At 40.1% G+C, this 20,579-nt stretch overlaps 2 protein-coding genes across 2 annotated transcripts; both read right to left on the bottom strand.

Moving 5' to 3' along the window:
- Positions 1 to 93: 93 nt before the first annotated feature.
- On the bottom strand, positions 94 to 13,908 carry stil (STIL centriolar assembly protein). Its single transcript, XM_062556813.1, has 17 exons — positions 13,739 to 13,908; positions 12,549 to 12,631; positions 12,358 to 12,438; positions 11,259 to 11,374; positions 9,208 to 9,401; positions 8,233 to 8,486; positions 7,940 to 8,023; positions 7,744 to 7,830; positions 7,304 to 7,454; positions 6,786 to 6,895; positions 6,558 to 6,687; positions 5,413 to 6,318; positions 5,116 to 5,272; positions 3,518 to 3,710; positions 1,983 to 2,124; positions 1,284 to 1,585; positions 94 to 1,170 (listed from the first exon to the last, which is right to left on the bottom strand). Exons 2-17 carry the CDS (start codon positions 12,629 to 12,631, stop codon positions 474 to 476), a joined length of 3,687 nt encoding a protein of 1,228 aa, XP_062412797.1. The 5' UTR covers positions 13,739 to 13,908; the 3' UTR covers positions 94 to 473.
- A 536-nt stretch (positions 13,909 to 14,444) lies between these two features.
- Positions 14,445 to 18,616, bottom strand: pdzk1ip1 (PDZK1 interacting protein 1). The gene is made up of 4 exons (XM_062556443.1): positions 18,412 to 18,616; positions 17,854 to 17,968; positions 16,199 to 16,261; positions 14,445 to 15,104 (listed from the first exon to the last, which is right to left on the bottom strand). The coding sequence occupies exons 1-4, from the start codon at positions 18,476 to 18,478 to the stop codon at positions 15,038 to 15,040; spliced, it is 312 nt and encodes a 103-aa protein (XP_062412427.1). The 5' UTR covers positions 18,479 to 18,616; the 3' UTR covers positions 14,445 to 15,037.
- Positions 18,617 to 20,579: the final 1,963 nt, after the last annotated feature.

Raw genomic sequence — 20,579 nt, 5'->3', positions numbered from 1 at the left:
TGGGGGCGGGAACAACCTCTTTTATACAGGACGTCCCTGACTGAGGGGATCATTGAGGATGATCTACGAGACTCACAAACATATATTGGAGAATAATATTAAAACATTTTTATTAATAAAAAACTTGATAAATACCAACTGTGCAAAATGACGTAAGGTGAGGCATTTCATTGAAACAAAAATAGTTAATTAGTAGTTAAACAGCACACAACACACATGTAATGTATTGGAGAATTTGAGTAATAAAACTACCATGGTTAAAATACCCAAACAAGAGCACACAGAGATTCAACAATACCAATAGAAACATCTCTGCATTTCAACATTAAAGACATTTCTCATTTGGACCTCGGAGCAAAGTTGCATTGTTCTGAACTGCACATTGACACTGTAAGGAGAATGAGCTGTGCCTGCATTCTAAAATCCATTTCCTCTTATTTCACGTGACATTTAAAAGAAATAACTGCTTTTCTTTAAAATAGTTTGGGGAGCTGCCTCAATCGGCTAAGGTCAAGGAAATTGCCAACAGAGCCCTGCGTGTCCACGGTCCCCAGTGGAGACCGATTCTCTAAAGCGGAGGGTGGCTTCCGAGTGATCTCTCTTGTGCCAGTCTTCTCTGTGTGGTTACGACCGTGCAAAAGCTTGTGTACGTCACTAAAAACCAGGCCTTCATTCGCAAGGTGGGGGGAGCTGTGGGGTCCTGGTGGGGAAGATGGCACATTAATGCCTTTGTGAAAATCATCACTGCTCCTGGAGCGGTCCATTTGTGCCGAGCAGTCCAACATAGTGTCATGACCCATGCCATCTTGTTGCTCCTGCAGGTCCTCCTCACTGTCGGCCCTTTCAATGAGTCCGTATCGCTTCATGTATTTATGTGTGGCTAAGGACATGTTAGTAGGCGACAGAATGCTAAGGCCTGCTGCAGTCCTCTCTCCTGTTAAGGTCTTGCTCAGAAAATCCACACTAGGTTGAATTGCATTAGAGGTCTCCTTTGCTTCCCTTTTGAAAGAGAGGTGAGATAGCTGGACGTCACTCAGATACTTGAGGGCAATTGAGTTGGCCTCCAGACTAAGGTCAGCACTGCATCCAGGTGCCAACATGCTAGCACCCACGAAGTCACACACAGCTATCCTGGGGATCACTGCCTCAGGGTTGATGGACGCCAGCGTGCTGCGTACAGGGAGAACACTTACATCAGTATACCATTTCAGATGATAAAAAAAAATAAACAAAAAAACCCCCCTTACAAACGTATATCTAACTGCATACACACAAAAACATACCTGACACTCTCCACGGCAGCATTAGAAGACATGCTTTTGCCTTTGGAGTCAACGTTGACACCCAACTTCTCTAGGTGTTTCACAGTCGCGTTGTACACCTGGTCCCCCTCATGAGAGGAGTCAGATTGAGACAAAGCCTTCAAAGAGGGTGCTGGAGACCGACAGTTGGGAGAAGAAGCCTCCCTGGCTTGGGCTACAACAGGAGATGGGGCCGTCTCTGCAGCTGGTGCAGTCCTGTATTCACTTTTGGAACTTCTTAGCTCTCCTTTCGACGTGTCCTGAAGACGATCATTTACTTGACCCTAAATAAGATCACATGGGGGGTGAAAATGTACATACACATTATTATTTCTTCACACATTTCAAAACACATTTGAGCTAGTCGCACAACTATACAGTATTAGCTATTAAGGGTACTACGAAAGGCGCTATATAAATTCAAGTTATTGTTATTATTATTATTCCATTGTTCCTGGGTTCGTTAGTGTTGACACAACGACTAACATGACAGGTCAATAACAGCCAGCCTCGTGTGTGTGTGTGTGTGTGTGTGTGTGTGTGTGTGTGTGTGTGTGAGTGTGAGAGAGAGGGAGAGACCTGGATGTACCACTAATATATATGCTAACTTAATATATGCTGACTTACTTTACTACTACTTACTATATTTAATTAACTGTTGATTGCGGTATACAATCTTACCAGTAAATCTTGAAAAAACCTTTGGTCGGCGGCTACACTTTCTCCATGTGACTCCTCTGTAGTAGTTGATGGGAACTGGTAACACATGCTGGCACTCTCTCCAAGCATGAGGCTCTGAAAAGAATGAGACACACCTGGGCTCCTGCAAGAGGTTAAAATTAACACACAAAAGAAACCAATTAACACATTACACTGGCATGACAACTGTAACATGCACCATAACACTTGCAGAACAGATTATGAGGACATACAGTAATTTCCTGTGTATTAGTCGCATTGTGTATAAGCCACAGGACAGTGTTTTATGCAAGTGAAAAGAAACAAAACCATATTAATACCATATTAACTGCCCCCTGCGGCTAATAGTAGGGAAATTACGGTATCCGTATAAGTGGCCACAATACCAAAATGATGACTTCAATACAACACCCCCCAGAAATATCTCTATACTCGATACTGAGACAATGCCACTACTAAATATATCTGTGATAACGTCTAAAAAAAAAAGAACTTCCCGTAGTCCATTTCAGGAACTTTATTGTAACGAAGGCTACACGAACTTGACTTGCCAGTCCTTACTATTTACTCTACGCATCACGGAACATGTCATCAGTTCTAAGACCCTAACCTCTAGTGGCGTGGGGTGGTACAGCATGACCTTACATTACTTAAGTCAGGATACTACAGTACAATATCCTAAAGGATCTGGAAGAGAGGAGGCTGGCCATTTTTGTTTGATTTGGTGCTCTTTTGTAGTGTGCAGGTCAATCCTGGGTTCATCATCATAAAGTGCTAGCCTGGAAGTCCAGACCTAAATCTACAAAAGATTTAGGATCTGGCTATGACCCAACTCGAGGGGTGGCAACAAGCATGCATTTGAAAATATCACTGCACACAATTGGATTACCAAAGTTTACTAACTGATTTCAGACTTTCAGACGGAATTGGATAACACTACGACCTTTGTTCACTGACTGATTCTGGACCTCGACATTGCAGCACTGTCTGTTTAGCTCGCCTCTGGTCTGCCTATATCAGATACACCGATGCAATTGGTGCAGGTAAGCTCCATGAATTCTGATTTCCAGGGTAAAACTGCCTACACGTTTATTGTTTTTGTAGTCAGTACAATAAAATGCAGAGCAACGAGGTACCGTTGCGATCCTTTTGGCGAGCTGCACCTGATTAAGCCCACTCTTGCAGCTACTCGGAGATGCAATTCTAGTTGTTTGTTATAGTTAATGTACATCATATGTAGTGTTATGCCAATGTTTTTACCTTTAAATAGCTCGCTTAAATAGTTCGCTCACTCACTCAGGGCTACCTGCTGGATACGCCCACTATGTCTGCAAGGACCATGAAGGAGAGTGGCAGCAGTATGCTCCACAGACTTAGAATGCTATTATTTTGATAAAGTATCAATTCTAAAAACGTTGGAAATCGCATTGTGATCGCTTTCTAGATACATCATGCACCACTAATCAATATACTGCATGTATTACTCAAATTAAAATGAAACAGCAAGACTGAAGTACATTTGTTGTGATTCCTTGCGGTTCTGATCACTGCTCCTGGTCTCATCCTCAGGGTCCTTTATCCTGTTTGTGTGCGTTTCACTCATGGCTGTGGTACTGGACCGTCTTGAATGGGCCGAGCCACTGCTGGGAGTTCCTGGAGTACCACCTCTCCACCACTCATCCTCATTATTGCCACAAAACAGACTAGCACCTGGAAGACAGAATCACAGACTGTATGGGACTAGCATGTACAGTATCAGCATTTTTATGACTACTGACAGGTGAAGTGAATAACACTGATTATCTTCTTATCATGACACCTGTAAGTTGGTGGGATATATCAGGCACCAAGTGAACATTTTGTCCCAAAAGATGATATGTTGGAAGCAGGAAAAATAGCCAAGCTTAAGGATTTGAGCCAAGAGGCAAATTCTGATGGCTAGACGACTGGGTCAGCGCATCTCCATAACTGCAGCTCTTACAAGGTGTCTCGGTCTGCAGAAATCAGTACCTATCAAAAGTGTCCAAGGAAGTGGTCCTTCCCCTAAAAACATAGGACTGTAAACTTCTCACAGACTTAAAATAGGGATTTCACACCTCCAACTGTTTGGGATGGTATACAGCCATCATGAGGATAAAATGCATGGAATACCTAGATGTAAATAGATGGGGGTTAGCAGAGGTGGAAAAAGTACTAAAATATTGTACTCAAGTAAAAGTACCAATACTTTGCTGAAATGTTACTCAAGTACAAGTTACAATACCCATCTGAAAATATACTCAGGTAAAAGTAAAAAGTAGTTCACTAAAAATGTACTTTAAGTAAAAGTTACTTAGTTACTTTTTTTGTTTAGGGAGGCAGCTAAAGCAGCTAAATTGCCAGGTAATACCGATTGTCTTAGTTTTTTTATTCATACTGACAGTAGGCTACTCCATGACCTTGAGAAATGGAGATCTACTGTATATGAAAAATTGTACTTAAGTTTTTAAAACTAGAACGGTCAGACACATGAGGGTTAATACTAATTTGTTGTTAGAAAGTAGGTGCTATTTCTGCTTATGTATGCTTTCCACTGTATATTTTATTTTACCTGAATATTTCAATGTCCAAATTACAGTTCTTTTTTTATTTCTTTGACGCAGTAGTCGAAAACTGTTAACGCAAAGGCCTAAACAGTGGCACCAATGGTCAAAATGACTCATTTTGCCTGCAAAAAAGGCTCGTACTCTGCCAAAATATTTAAAATATGGACCAAAAGCATATAGTTCAATGTCCTATAGTCCATCTGCACAACAATTCATAAATTAGGCTATCTTTTGTTGAATTTAGTTGAACATCGTTAGTGGACAGATTCATACCTTATTGGCTGATCATTGTCACCTTAGTAGTTCCGACGATTCACTCTTTTCTTTTTTTACTCAAGTAACTGATTGGATTTGTGATGTATCAAAGTACAATACTTCACTCAAAATGTAATCAAGTAAAATTTTAAATACCGATTTTTAAAACTACTCAAAAAATCCTAAATACACAAAAAAGCTACTCAATACAGTATTTTGAGTAAATGTATTTAGTTACTTTACACCTCTGGGGGTTAGTCAGTGGCAAAGTGTACCTGTTCCTATGGCAATGCTGACACTGTTCTTCTTGGGTTCGGGGGTTGTCAGTTTTTGACCCGGGCTTAGTCCGGCATGCTTCTCCCCTGACTGATGCGAGGAGTCAGAAAGCCGAGATGACGTTCCCTGGCTTTGGGCCTCCAGAAGCTTGTGAATCTGAGAAACCACACAGGTTCGGATTATGACTGGCAACAAATGCCACAATGCATTTGACAATTTATTGATATGGGTGTGATATATTAAACAACCAAGGTTTCAAGGAGAGGGCACTTTGGACAAAGTTAAAGATAAGTCACCTGTGACTGCAGAAGTTTCAGCTGCCGGTCCTGGTCCATAAGAATTCTATAAGCATCTACTGGCGCCATGTTAAAACAAGCATCAGACGCAGCCAGGCAGGCATTCTGGCTCTGACAACCCTGGCTCACAGATGGCACTGGATGGCTCTGGCGGCGCTTGATGTGGGAGCTGTGCTGCAAACAGTCCACATGTGGTGGGGTCCTTGAGACATACACTGGGCCTTGATGGGAAGTCCGGTGAGGTGGCGACAGGCGACAGCCTGTGGGAGGAGTCGATTTGGGAACACGAGAAACTGTGGCAGGGTGTGTGGGAGTCATCGGATCCGAGGATAGGGGCGTCTCTGGCCAAGGTTGGGAGTGATACGACAGAGCAGTGTAGTGGTGTTGGCAGCAGCTACATGGCTTATTGACACACTTTAAAGAGGTGCTGCTGGGAAACATACACAATTGTGGCAGGGGCTGAGTAGGGGTGGAACCAGAGAATCTACTACGGGGCGATTGTGAGTTTACAGACTGATCTGGGGAGTAAGGTTTGGATTCCTGGGCATAGCCTAAAGTAGAATGCTGCATAAACAGGTCACAAGACCCATCGGGTAAAGTAGCCATCCTAGGTGGGGAGGACAACAAAGGCAACGGTGATTGTGAAAATCCAGTTGGCCCTTCACAACCCTCTTTAGACATGGTTTGAGCTACAGTTCTGTTCATTGGGGGGCAGGAATTGAGCTTGTTCTGTCCACCGACATGGAATTCTTTATGGGTTTTGGGGAGCCCAAAAATCTTCCTTTGTTGTAGGGTGGGATTGGGAAGGTGCTGCGGAGTTGCATCGGGAGGCTTTGTCGTCCCAGCCACAAAGCTGACATCCATTACCAAAGACAGCTCTGGTACTGTGGGCTGCACCTGTCTCACCTAAAAGAAATCAAAGTTAGATTGGTCTGGTCTGCAGTGTGGGACGGCTATATACATCTTTTTAATTTTGGACATGGATTCACTAGTGAAGTAAAGACACCAGAAGGTCATCAGTATGGACTGTTAGCTTGATATTGAAGAAGAAAACATCTGGGGAGATATTTTGGAGTTTAGGACAGAAATAATGACACCTAGACAATTAAACAAGTATTAATACCGAACCCTGTTAATAACCTGACCTGTTCTCCAGCTGGGTGGGGGTTTGGGGATGGTCTCGGGGAAAGATCCTCATCCTCAACCCCTGAGTCATGTTCATTGATGGATAGCCGATGTTGAGGAGAGCTTGCCACTTTAGCTCCAGTGACATGCCTGAGGAGTTAAGGACACAAAAAATAAAACACACAAAAAAACCCCCCCACACCACCACATTAAAAAAAAAATCAGCAAATGATCATAAAATGTTATACCTGCTAGAGGCAGCGTGAGACATCACTTCCTTATAGAACTCTGTGTCCTGGTTTTCACTCCCAGCGCTGAGTTCAAATGACAAGGGTTTTCTGTCTTTGGGCTCCAAATTCTACTCAGCAGGAACACATCAAATCCACATCTGAGACATTTTGATTCTAAGTGTCTTTTTCTGTGACAGTCAAGTTCTGGTATTGTGAGTAAGTGCTGTGGAGATGCCATATTTGATGCAGCAACATGTGAAGGCACCATATAAAGTGACTCAGTTTCAGAATAATCTGAACGAATACAAAACTAAAATTTCAAATACATTTTTGAGAAAAATCACCGTATCAATAACTTGTAAAGGGTTTGGAGGTCTCACACACCCTTTGTTATAATAATCACGATTGTGATTATAATCTTTATATAATCTGCTGTTATCCATATTGTTCTTAACATCTCTATGTGACCAACTCTATGTGCTAAAAGCTCATACACCTTTTCCAAGGAACACATACGTCATTGCACTGAAACTGACCTTGTAGAGTGTGAGGGACTCTGTACTTGTTAGCAGAAGCAACTCCATATTGTGGTTCTCTCTGGTGGTTGGCTGGCATTGGTAGAATTCTGGCTCTCTGTGGGTTAAGGAATATAGCACCACCAGAAACCCTCTTCCTTCAGACAAACCCCTGCAGAGATAAACAATCCATAAGAATAGCAGTATAGTAGCACAGACTCCTCAGAAAAGGACTTGCCTACTGCTATGAAGCATTCATTTTTGAGTTTTTTTTTAAAATGATATACAGTACATTTAGATACACACACAGCTCTGAAAAATGAAGACACTAGTGCACATTTTTCAGTAGAACATATTTGTCATGGAAACTTCAATTTCATGTTACTACGTCAAATGGCCACAAGCACTAACAGCACAGCTGTTAAACCCAAAGTAAATACACACAAGGCACAATGACCCACCTTTCCTGAAGAGAGGAGCTGTAGAGGTACTTAAGGCACCATGCCCACACCTGAGGGCTATGGATGTGTGTGACTCCACAAAACCATCTGCACAACAATAAAACAATAATAGGAACAACAATACAAATGTGAAGAGATTTTACAAAGTATAAGTATACAATATTGACAAAAGGAAAGGATGCGTGGAACAACTTACACTCCAACCAGTGGGAGGGTGTAGACCTTGGGATCAGATTCTAGCACTAACAGTAGCTTGCCGGTCTGGTCCATGCTCAAAAACCTAAACATAGGTATGAGAGTGTATAGGGAACACACACACACCACAATAGAAAAGATGGTATGACATTAGTATGGCTGTACAGTATGATGGCAGTGTGGTATGTGGACATTTTGAAGAACTACTATCCACTCACTAACACAGCCATAAACAATACACCAAAATCCAAAGAATAAATCAAAGACACTGGTTGGCTAGTGTTGCTCCCTTACCCTCGCTTTTGGCTAACTGCGTTGAGGGGCTGTGCCAGGTTGATCGGGGAGCTCAGGTTCCGGGCCAGAGCAGTGGGAATGATCGGTATGCTTTTGATCGGAGTGGCCTTTAGCATGGTTGCAAGGGTGAAGCCTGCCCAATGCAGATCGAAGTTAAGGCAGTCGCTGTTCTCTGTGCAGCTGAGCCAGCCCCGCAGCATGAGCAGCTGAGAAAGCTCCATAGTCTTTTTGCTGGTGCAGCTTTGTTGAAGTATCTATACAAGAGGGTAAAGGAATTTTGACAAATGTAATATAGCAAAAGTTACAGTCAAACTAAAAGAAACTGTCACATAGATGTAGTTTTGTTTTGCTGGTTGCTAGCCTGCATTATGACTTTGCCACTAAAAAAAAGTGTTAACATTTTCTGAAGACATTAAAAGAAGCAAATCCTATATCATTAAAATGAACAAAGCAAACAAGATGATTGTTGTAAAAAAAAAGGGTGAATTGTGTCGTTTCATAAATGAGGTCAAATGTCTTTTTCAGGGATGACCTTGAATATTCGAGTGGCCCAGCCAGACTCCAGACCTCAATCCATAAAAAAAGTGAGTACACGGCTAGAGTGATGGCAAGCAATCGTTCATGCCTCAAAACTCTGAATGTTGCTTAAAAGGTACGGCCTAGATCATTGTGGAGAGGCTTGGTAAGTATTATAAGAACCATTTTGAGAGCTGTGGTGGCAAATGAAGATGATTCCATTGATTATTTAAAAAGGGTATGGATAATGTTTCTCTTTTTGATTCCATGTTTCTACCACATTGTCTTTCAAGCTTTTGGCATGTGGCAGTGTCATTTTCACAAATATTATTCAAATAACCTTTTATTATCTTTTAACAAGTGTAAAATATTCAATCATTCACATTCACTGATTCATATTGAACATTATATCACCAAACCCAAATGTGCTTCTAAAATCAACTACAATTTGCATTATACCTTAAAAGATGCACCGAGGTCATCTGCATAGTGTGCAGGCACATTGTTGGTTCGAAGGCCGGCATGCTGAATCTCAAATAAACAGGGCACCACCACATCACCTGGCAGGAAGGAATTGGGCTCCTTTCGTCCCGAGCCTGACTTCTCCCTGCCAGGGTCCAAGCGATCCAAAGACAGGGTCACCCCCTCTTCATCTAGACAACAAAAACAAAGTCACAGACAGCTTTTAGAGAAAAGTTCATGCAATCAGATTTCACTGACTGTCAGATACAGACACTTTTACACAACATTTAATCTGTTGGTTATTATTAGTATAGAAAACAGGGGTGTAAACTCAAACAAAAAAAAGAAGGTGACAAGTTCACTACATAGCTGAGCAAGTTCCATGGACTAGTATACCACTGTAAGTGTATCAACTTGCTCTTGGCTGACTCCTTGGTGACCAGAGTTGGCAGCAGAGTACACAATCTCACAAGTTCTCAAAGAAAAATGTACATCTGGAAAAATATCTTTGAGCCAGGATATTAAAATACATTCATCTTCAAAGTCAAATAGTAAGAAATTATATGAAATTGAAGCACACAAATAGCCTGGCTAGCACCTACCACTTCTCAAGTGAGATGTGGTCTAGCAACCAAATGTTCATTTTCTCATATTTGAAAAAATGCCCAGATCCGTTCATTGGGCACCACGGATGTCTATCAAATGTGTCTGTGCATAGCTCGTCATTAGGCGAGTTTGTGATGGCGCAGAACTGCGCAGCACAAGATGAACGTGGTTAAAAATCTGTCCACGATGGTCTAGATGGGCGTGTTTACGACTCTGCAGTCGATATCACATGGCTTAACATGGCTTAACTTATCGCGGGAGCAAGGCGTAGCAAGGCCTGTATTTCCAATTTTTGCCATCTATGCATATATCACCTACTCTTGCAGCTAATGTGTATATAAATGAGTGTGCATGTGTGAGCTTGCTTTTCTGTATAGTAGAGAGTGTGTGTGGGTGTCTGTGTGTGTGTGTGTGTGTGTGTGTGTGTGTGTACAGTATGATAATTATTAGCAAACATTAAACATGTTATTGGTTAAAAAAATAAAAATAAACAAAACGTTGTGAAAATCACTTAAAGCTGCCGTCGGCAAGCATTCAAAATTCCGAGTCTAAACTCGGAAAATTCAAACCGATACAACTTTCAGGTCCCTCTCCCAACCTCTACGAAGCTCCAAACTGCCCCCCAAACCCCTCCCCCTCTGGAGACGAGGTTGTGTACGTGAGCAGCAGAGTAGCAGCGGTTGGATAGCAACGTGTGCACAAGCTGTGACTGACAGGTAGCGATTCCTCCCCCCTAACGTGATTGCTTAAACAAAATAGGGAGCGCTCGATTTTTGCAAGCACGATTACAGGCTTCAGAGGGAGCTAGAGAATTCTTTTTTTCCCCTAAACAGCCTATTTAATATTCTACCTCCAGAATCCCATGACAGTTCAAGCTAATATGACTAAAAAAATGCTGCCGACGGGAGCTTTAACAGAAACCCTGACACATTGCATGCCATTCTTCAAGTTGATTGGTGGAAGGAGTAGACTGGGTCTGATCTGCTGGCTAGAACCAATCACAAACTGGCCTATCCACCAAGCACACCCGAATCATTGGTCTGATTGGTTGAAGGACTATCCAAGCGTATAGTCATTTGAACTATTCCTATTGATCACACCTCTTGTGCAGTAGAAATACAACGCAGACTTCCCAGACTAATGTGCAATCTCAAAAAGGTTGAGCTTGGTCTGGTGATAGCCAGACTATGGAAGGGGTTCAGCAAATGACAGATAACAGCCTTGCAAGCTATTTATCTTGAAATCTTTTCAGATAGGGTATTTCAGGGGGTATAGGATAAGGTATTTTGTAATGAAAATGCTCATTGCGTTTCTGAGAGTTAAGTTTGTGAATGCAACAGCGGATCGGACTGGATTCTGTATTTAACTGAAAAAAGATTGCAAAATATCTCTACAGTGCCTTTTCCAACATCTGAACTCTGAAGATAACAAAATATACTCACCTCTGTCCACGGTGAATGTACCAAGCAAGAAGCAGGTGAACTGGGGATTATTGTTCTGTCTTGCGTGACGGTAAGTTAAGCGTAATGCTTTCTCTGAGAGGAGGACTCTGGGGTTTCTGTTACATGAACATAGATATTTTCACATGATTAAATGGGGTAAAATTAAAAAAAGAAGGGAAAAAACACATACAGTAAAGTATGTGTTTTTACATTGTACATAATGATTACCACATGGTGTTACCAACTGCTATGCAAAGGAAAGGAAAACTTTGATTTCAAATGGTTTGTTCACAGTTAATGAGTTGAAAAAGCATCGTTTTGTCACGTAAAGACCCTGTTCATGTTGCACAGAACCTTGTGTAAACGTAAACGTAGCTCATAGCCTATTTCTTTCAGATTCAGAAGAAGAATACGCAGAAGAATAACTGACTCATTGATGATCATTAGGTCTGAAAGACGAGATGAAGCCATGGTGCTATTGAAGAAGAAATGTGTGTCTGGAATTGTCCTGTAGACCTGTTATGTGCCAGAGATGCATCACTTTGAACTAAGCTAGTTCCTCAATATTAAATAAATGTGTTTGTTTTTTTAAAGCTAAAATTCTTCTTTAAATCACGGTGTAGTAAAATCAAAAATGTTTTGCTGGCCTGGCCTATATTTGGCAAACTCAGTTAGCCATATGGCTATATAACTGACAACCGTAAATGAATCCAATCATACATAGGTTACCTGTAGCCAAACGTTTGTGACTTTCTTAGGCTATAAACTGACTGTTCTATTATTCATTTTATGACATTTTATCACACACTTTTCACATTTCATTCTTAAAATAAATAAATAAATAAATAAAAACTCTGGTAACCTTGATGTTGCTTAGATGTTGCTAAGCCAAATCTTGGCTATAGCTATAATATATAATGTTCCCTCTGCAATGATTCACAGAGAGGAGCCACACATACAGTGGGCCTAGGCTGCTGCTAAGCTACAATGTGCTAATGGTTGACTGCTGTACCATTGAGGACTATTACTAATAGTTATGTCCGTCATTGGTGGTAGGTAAAAATTACTGGAATTGGACAAACAAATGGAAAGCACACACCTGTAATATGAAAGGTGGAGATTCACAGCCTCTCCAACAGGAGTAGGATCCCAAGGAGCCACTTTGAATTTGGAAAAGGACCTAGAAGAGCATAGTTAACAGTATTGCTTACATATTGCTTATAAGAAACAGGATTTACATTCAAGACCACATTTGTGACTTTTTACTGTTCCAAAAAATTGTTTTCCAACCTGTCAAACTGAATGGTCTCTTGTTTCTGGACACCATCGAGAAAGTGGGAAGGCATCCCTTGCAAATTCACTTCCACACTCATCTGCAGGTGAGAAAAGCTTTAGATTTCTTTAACATATGTCTTATCAACAGAATGACAAGCTACAACACTACTCCATTCAGATATAAATTTGGTGTTTTTTAACAGTGTTCTGCTGTTGAGTCCTGTGACAAGTTAATTATCACTTGGGAGATGCATTCACATGGGAGCTGTAGCCAATTCCTTGAGTTTTGTGAGACAATGTTAATGGAGTTGCTATGAAAAATTGACAAGAACATTTTCACATGCTTGTCTGATAAAGTACTGTGACTAAGCTTACTGTAATAACTACACAATGCATGACCATCAAAATGGATTTAGTGTAACGCCCTTTTCAGATGTGTTAAAATACCATTAAGACAATTCTGAGAAAGGAAAAACTGTGTGTATTGAAGCATCTTGAAAACATTTTGTTTCGCATAAAAAGTTGAAGATGTAAAGCTTTAGGTGAGCAAGGTGACATGGGGATGGGCGGAGTTACGCATTTTACTCCAAGGGGCCCTGAAGTACCGTACCGCTAGCATCATTTTTAACGGACGACACAGTGTCATGCACACACCTACATATTTTCTCCGAGTGGCTGTAATGTAGCGTTCCTGGCCATATATGAAAAGCGACCTCGCACCGCCCTAAACAACTTGTTTGTGAATGTCTGCAAACGACTCCTGCTGCTGTGTTAGGCTATGAGCAAAGCGCGTGCACGGGAAACCAGAAGGTGGAGAACCCAGAAGGCACACAACAACGCCCCTATCATTATTTTTGTCAAGAAATAGTCATCATTGAAAGCATTGAAGTCAACCACTGGACACAATCATGTAACACAAAAACTTTGGTAACGTTGAATCTAGTTGAGTTACTATATATTTTTAAACTAAAAATGACATTAATGATAGCATTGTGTAGCGTTAACGTTAGCTGCTATCAGATAAACTGTACAGAATCATTCTCAGTAACTTTGGCGCAACACTAAAATGAGCATAAACAGAAAATGAGTGATAAAATGGTTGACGTTATAACAGTAACGTTTCTAATGCTGCCCAAGTGTTCGTCATGGCTAACGTTAACGACAACATTGACAACATTGATGTTCCTTTTAAAAGTTGAACCAACCTTTTCTCCTGTTCGGCTAATGTAACCACTTCGTCTAATCTTAGGCACAGAATCGTAACATCAAAAATATTTCCCTCTTCCACATTGAGCAAACCCATGCAGTCAGAATACGAAATACGATTTGTTTCGTCCTCACCGCCACAAAATGCGAACATAAATTCATTTGTGGCGCTGTTTCCAGGTTGTAATGGCGGGGTGAAAATATCGACCAATTAAAGAGCTCACACATCGTCGTCATCTTAGCTGCGTGAAACAAGCGACAGTAAAGAAATATGAAGGCCGCCATTCGGTAACACTTCAAAATAAAAGCAAGTGTTGGATTGAAATAGTGTGGCTGCTGATAAAACAACACATTGAGCATAATTTAAAAGGAACATTATAACATGTACTTCAAGAATATAGATTTAGCCTATACCAGATTTCCCTTTGTAGGTACCAGGTCATAGCCTACTAAATCTAATCACATAGGTCTGCCATTGTGTTAAACCTCAACAGTAAGTTGTGCATAGGCTATTTAAAAGCTGGGTGAAATGGAATCATTGTAACATTTCAGAATATATAGATAGATAGATACCAAATACACCTGTGTTGGTAGGCCTACCAGGCAATACTAACTCTGTACCAAGTCACAGCAGTGATGGACATATAGGCCTACTATTAAATGTTAAATTGTGTGGCTGCAACAATGAGTTGTGCATATTTAAAATGGGGTTAAAATCGACTCATAACATCTATTTTCAGAATATATATATAAATATTTATACAAAGTTAGGTAGGCCTACGAGGCCATTCTAGGCTAACGTTGACATAATCAAAATTCTACTCAGACTCCTTAAAATCAGTCAAAAGTCTTCTTGAATTAAGTCAAAATTATCTTTCGAGACAGTAAGTCTCTTCATACTAAAACACCAAATGGATTTTTTTTTTTGGAATTTTTTTTTTAGGTCTTGGTATGACATTAATAACATTTGGTCAGATTTTCTTTTTTGCAGTGTGGCTGTCGGAATCAGTCCAAATACCACAAAAGAGTTCACTTAAATATTGGTGGAGACAAGTAGCCTGACGACGTCATACTCGGGGCTAAACTTCGGTCTGGCATCCAGGCTAGGAGACAAGGTGCTACAAGGTCAATTCTAAGTGATATTCACCAATACATCACAGCATTTATTTTTTAAATAATTGTTTTAAAACATAAAGTAGTGGTTAGCCTGTAGTTATTATGCTTATATTTATTATATTTATTTCAGTGAGATTAAAGAAATGACACAGATGGAGGTCCCCAGAGATGAGTGGATCATGTCACATGACTGTAACTTTGTCTTCGGTGCCATCACTTGCATTGTTCATACATGCATTGTCAGCACTCCTGTAAGACAGCAGAAGATATTTAGATATCCAGACACAAATATTCATTAAACATCTCACTAATGTTAAAGGGATATTCCGCCATTTTTGGAAATACGCTCCTTTTCCACCTCCCCTCGAACAAAACAATCGATATTTACCTTGTTCCCGTTCATCCAGCCATTCTGTGAGTCTGGCGATGCAACTTTTAGCTTCAGCCTAGCATAGATCATTGAATCGGATTAGACCATTAGCTTCTCGCCTGCTAGCTTCATGTTTGAAAGTGACTAAGATTTCTGGTAATTTTCCCATTTAAAACGTGTCTCCTCTCAAGTTAGAAAGTGCAATAAGACCAACTGAAAATGAAACCTGCCGTTTTTCTAGGCTGGTTTGACATGGAACTACACTCTCATCTGGCGTAATAATCAAGGCAACTTGCAAACTACTGGCACTACTACTGCTTGTTGTCTATGGGGACTATTTTCAGATGCTGCTTACGATATCACTGCGCCTATGGTACGTTTGCAAGTTGCCTTGATTATTACGCCAGATGAGAGTGTAGTTCCATGTCAAATCAGCCTAGAAAAACGCCAGGTTTCATTTTCAGTTGGTCTTATTGCACTTTCTAACTTGAGAGGAGACATGTTTTAAATAGGAAAATTACCAGAAATCTTAGTCACTTTTAAACATGAAACTAGCAGGCGAGAAGCTAATGGTCTAATCCGATTCAATGATCTATGCTAGGCTGAAGCTAAAAGTTGTATCGCCAGACTCACAGAATGGCTGGATGAACGGGAACAAGGTAAATATCGATTGTTTTGCTCGAGGGGAGGTGGAAAATGAGCGTATTTCCAAAAATGGCGGAATATCCCTTTAAAATCTGATGAAGAATGACTTTCAATTCTTTAAAAGGAGAAGCTAAAAATGGGTTGATATTGTATTCATTGAATTAGATAAATTAGAAAAAAATAATAATATGCAAGAACATGAAAAGTTCTCAGTAGTGATCAGTTTACTTTGATTAGGCCTAGCTGAAAATCTCTCTTCATTAAGAAAAAGCGAGCATGCTGCTTTGATTACAGCATTTTAGACATGAACATTTTAGATTGTGATTACCAAGTGGATCCATTAGTCATTCCATACTCATTTGAGGTTCCAGCATCCACCTTACTTTCCAGCCTAGAAAATCATCCAAAACAAAGACATGGCATATCAGAATTTAAAACATTACAACCTTAATTGCACATTTTCTACAGATAAACACATATATGTTTTAAAAAAACAAACATATGTGGGTTTGAAAAAAAATAATATCCTAGATTATTATCTATTATTAATTATTATTGATAATAACTGATTATTAAGGCTTACAACTCATGAAAGCCAAGTATCTTTGCAACACAGAAAACACTAGTTTAAATTTTAGATAAGCAGTTAATAACGTTTTTATCGCTCCTATTAACTTTCTTTGAATATTATACAAAAGTCTGTTTGGAAAGTCACCTGCATGCCAGCACAGTTCCTTATAAGATGAATGTCAGATTTTGAATCAGTGTCTCCCTTGTGTTAAAGGCTAGGCCTATTATGAGTTGATAAAAAGGATTTTCATATCCAATTTTTTCAATCTAATTGCCTTTTCCAAGTATTTAGCCTAAATTACTGAAATGCTGTAGCCTGACGTTGCATATTGCTCAGATCAGAATTTGTGTCCGAAACTGCTCCATGGGATGTGATTAGCGTGCTTCTCCCGAACCAGGAAAAGAATGTCTCTTCACTCAATTGGATAAACCTACAACCAATCAAAACAAAATCTTTGTTTCTTTGAATTCAACCCAAGTGATGTGGTTGATTGCGTTACTGTTGCTCATCTGTCCATCATCGTATAAAGCCCGCCCTGACAATTTGGTTGGTCCCAGAGCCATATAGATACATGTATCTCTATATGGCTCTGGTTGGTCCGAGCAGCTATGATTCGAGCATAGTTGCACCACAATGGAGCAATGCCAGGCCGAACTTACCAACCTCAAATGTTGTAGGCGGAGCTAAGTTCGGCTGGTACCCGGGCTAAACATTGGGCCTCATTCACCAATTGTTCTTACAGACATGTGTTGAGTTTGTATGACCTTCTTAAGAAAACAGTTCAGGAAGATGTTGGTGAATGAGGCCTATTGTGTGCAATAACATCTACAAGAGACAAAATATCTAGTAGCATGCTGGTTGGTAGCATCATGCATAGGATATTACAGGGCTTAAGCAAGAACATTTTTTGAACATTTTTGAAGATCTAATATTATATAGGTTAACTACCTAGGTTCTAATCTCACCCCATGCCTGAATAATTCAGACACTGTGTTATTAACAATTAGCCTTAGAAGAGCTGTTTTCCAAAACACTATCCACCATTTTAATTCGTTTTGTATTCAGAGGCTCCATCTGTGGCGCAACTGGCTGGGGCACCTGTTCCGTACACCGGCGACCTGGGTTCGAATCGTGTCCTGTGGTCATTCCCGGATCCCAGCCCCGCTCTCTCTCTCCCATTCACTTCCTGTCCTTTTCCACTGCCCCTATCATTAAAGGCATAAAAAAGCCCCCCAAAAATTCTGTTCTGTTCCCCCCCAGTCAAACCCAAGCAACATCTTTTCCTCTGCCTCGCACAGCGCCATCCCAATACTGTTCACAGCGCAACCATTGAGAAACCAACCTTTGCCAACCAATGATTGATTTGATTGGATTCTAGTTCTATAAGTATAACTGTTGAAGGATCATTGTACCTGCTCCCACTGCACCAGGCTTTGTTAACAAGAAAAGCAACAAAGACCAGAAAGAGGAAAACCACAACAGCAACAATCCCAGTCAACCAGTTAGGCAGTGTTCTGTGCGTTGTCTCTGAAAATGAGATGGCACATACATGTTCAAAGGGAATTGTATGCATCCATACTTTTTTCTGAAAAATATTTTGGTGATGTAAGTGCAGCACCAAATGAAGCCTAATCCTGTGGAAAATAATATAGAAAGAATATTTGATCATGATATCTTTATGTTGGGAAATATGTGTTCTTTTGTTGTTTGATATTGTCCCCATGTACCTCAGAACAGTATCACATCAGAACTCTATACTAAACCAATAACATAAGTTAGGCAATAATTCATGTGCTCATGAAAAATCATTGGAACACTATATTTGGTGTGGTTTGCATAAATGTGTTTGATAAATGCCAATAAAACACGCAGCATATAGACTATCTAAAGTAACATATATGGTCATATTTTGAGTGTCAGACAATGAAATGATAAAGAATTTATAATATCAGGTATATCAGCAGACTTACCTGTTTGAGCTGAAACCACACCCAATATTACCAGGAACCCGGAAAATATAAGAAATACCCTCCTCATTGTTGAGAATCAAAAGCAGTATTCTATAGCAATGGTTTACTGTAAATAGATTATGTCTTTGAGCTTTCTCAGAGTGTGTATTTTTGCCCTCGCCTCTCAAATATTAGTTACTCATGTGAAAATCTGTCCACAGAGCACAGCGATTGTTCCATGCCTGTGAATGATTAACTAAATAGGAAATATTTAGACCGTGGATTATTTGACTTTCTGTTCCAATACTCTAATGAGGCATTTCCTTATACATGCTAGTGCTTGCACTTTCATGGACCTCTATGATAAAAGTGCACCAATTTGCTAGTAAATATGTTTGAGGCAGCAGTTCATCACATTCATCATAGTAAAGCATAAATATGTCCTGACATTGAATCACACAACATAACTGTCTGATACTGATTTCAAACTTCTCATTCAAGTCTCGAAAAATATATATTTTCTGAGCCTCTTAACATGATAGATAGGAGTCTGCTTTAATCATAATAATAAAAATCATTGCAGTTTAGTCTGACTTGAAATGTAGAACCTTCAAAGCACTGCCACACCATTGTTTGAAACTATGTTCAACCGTTGTTACAACCATCTGAAATCAGCCATATGAGGGCAAGGACATACAATGTTATTAAATCATGTTATTAAATAAATATTAGTTCATGTAGACAATATGATCTAACATATAGATTCCTTTAATCACCAAATTAAGGTTCCAACACAGTCTGAGTGACCTGGAAGTTGAGATGTAAGAACATTTGTATCATGTTGTTGAATTTAAGCTTGACTTTGCAATGGTTTTTGGTTTGGTTTAATCAAGTGTCATGTCAGCATAGAAGCATTTAATATTTCCTCAGATAGGTATTGATTTACTCAAAGCCGTACAGATTGCCTGACTCCATGTCACTGTTTAACCAAACCTGGTCATAATAAGAGATGTTTTCAGCAAGTGACTTTGTGTTTAGCTCTCAGTGATGACATGCTATAATGCTAGAATTTGTATTATAATGTTTGTAGATTTGAAACATGTTATAATTATTACATAAAAACTGACAGCAGACTCGCTTTCCTGGGAGTACATTTCCCCAAACAAACGTACTGTATATCTCCAAAGTTAGATTAAAGATTACTTGTATTCTTTGCCCCATTAATGCTGAACAGGCTTTGAAGCAGAAGTAGACATTCTCTGAATAAAATGTGTTGAGGGACGATGGGAGACTTTGTGGAAGTGAAAATTAAAGGCTGATTAATAAAGAGGTCAATGCCACTCCCTACAAGGTCATGAGACAAACCCTCCTGAATAACTCTCAAGGCATGCATTGGCAAAGGAGTATATGGATCTGAGTGTATCTGAACTAAAACTAACCAGAGCGCCTAGTAAATTAACAACTCCTTTCAACCAGCCCTCTCTGTCCCGCCCCCTCATCAATGCATCCCCATGAAAGGGGCCCTGGTGGTGATGAAAGTGCTGATAGTGCCCGTGAGGCTCCTCTGGGAGTTCCCTCCACTACCGAGTGGACAGGGTGAGAACCAGATCCTGTCCTGGTTCTCTGGAGCCCCACAGACTCCTGATGATACCTCACAACTCATCCACCTCAGTCAGAGAGGACCCTTAATTGATTTGTCTCTCCATCATCATTTCATTATCTCTATCTGTGAGTGACAATTTATTTTCTCTTTGTATCTGTCTGCAACTGGCTTTTGCCATAACAAAACTGGGATCATAAAAATACTTTGGAATCTTGAGGGAAATGAAATAGGTGATTTAATAGGCAAAATACATTTTCAGTGTCCTGGAACATTATCCTGGACCTTAGACCATATGAAAATCATCAGTTGAATATTTTTGGAACAAAATAGGCCTTCATCCAAAAACAGTGGGTCATGACTGTGTCCAAAGAGAATACTTTTTGTGGTAAGCAGTAGCCTATACGATGCACAGTGCACACACACAAACACAACATGCAAACATGAACGTATACAGTATCTATGTAGGGTGAGGATGAAATGTGAGTTAAGTGGTTTGAGATGAGATGAGATGTAGGGGAGGAGGGATTAAGTGGGCTGGCAGAAGCTATTGGTTTTGTGTCCTCGTGGAATTGGGTTTTGGATGATA

This window comes from Sardina pilchardus, chromosome 15, assembly GCF_963854185.1.
Source record: "Sardina pilchardus chromosome 15, fSarPil1.1, whole genome shotgun sequence".
Lineage (NCBI taxonomy): Eukaryota > Metazoa > Chordata > Actinopteri > Clupeiformes > Clupeidae > Sardina > Sardina pilchardus.
Note: the sequence above shows the minus strand (reverse complement) of the source record. Positions and strands in the feature narration are given on the sequence as shown.

Excerpts from the sequence above, each read along its gene's own strand:
- stil (XM_062556813.1), bottom strand. The coding sequence starts at position 12,631 with ATGAGTGTGGAAGTGAATTTGCAAGGGATGCCTTCCCACTTTCTCGAT. Across the intron at positions 8,487-9,207 it reads ACCTCGGTGCATCTTTTAAG|ATACTTCAACAAAGCTGCAC; the intron begins GTATAATGCAAA and ends CCTCTTGTATAG. Across the intron at positions 6,688-6,785 it reads TCTCACGCTGCCTCTAGCAG|GCATGTCACTGGAGCTAAAG; the intron begins GTATAACATTTT and ends TTAACTCCTCAG.
- pdzk1ip1 (XM_062556443.1), bottom strand. The coding sequence starts at position 18,478 with ATGAGGAGGGTATTTCTTATATTTTCCGGGTTCCTGGTAATATTGGGT. Across the intron at positions 16,262-17,853 it reads GCCTGGTGCAGTGGGAGCAG|GCTGGAAAGTAAGGTGGATG; the intron begins GTACAATGATCC and ends ATGATTTTCTAG. Across the intron at positions 15,105-16,198 it reads ATGACTAATGGATCCACTTG|GAGTGCTGACAATGCATGTA; the intron begins GTAATCACAATC and ends GCTGTCTTACAG.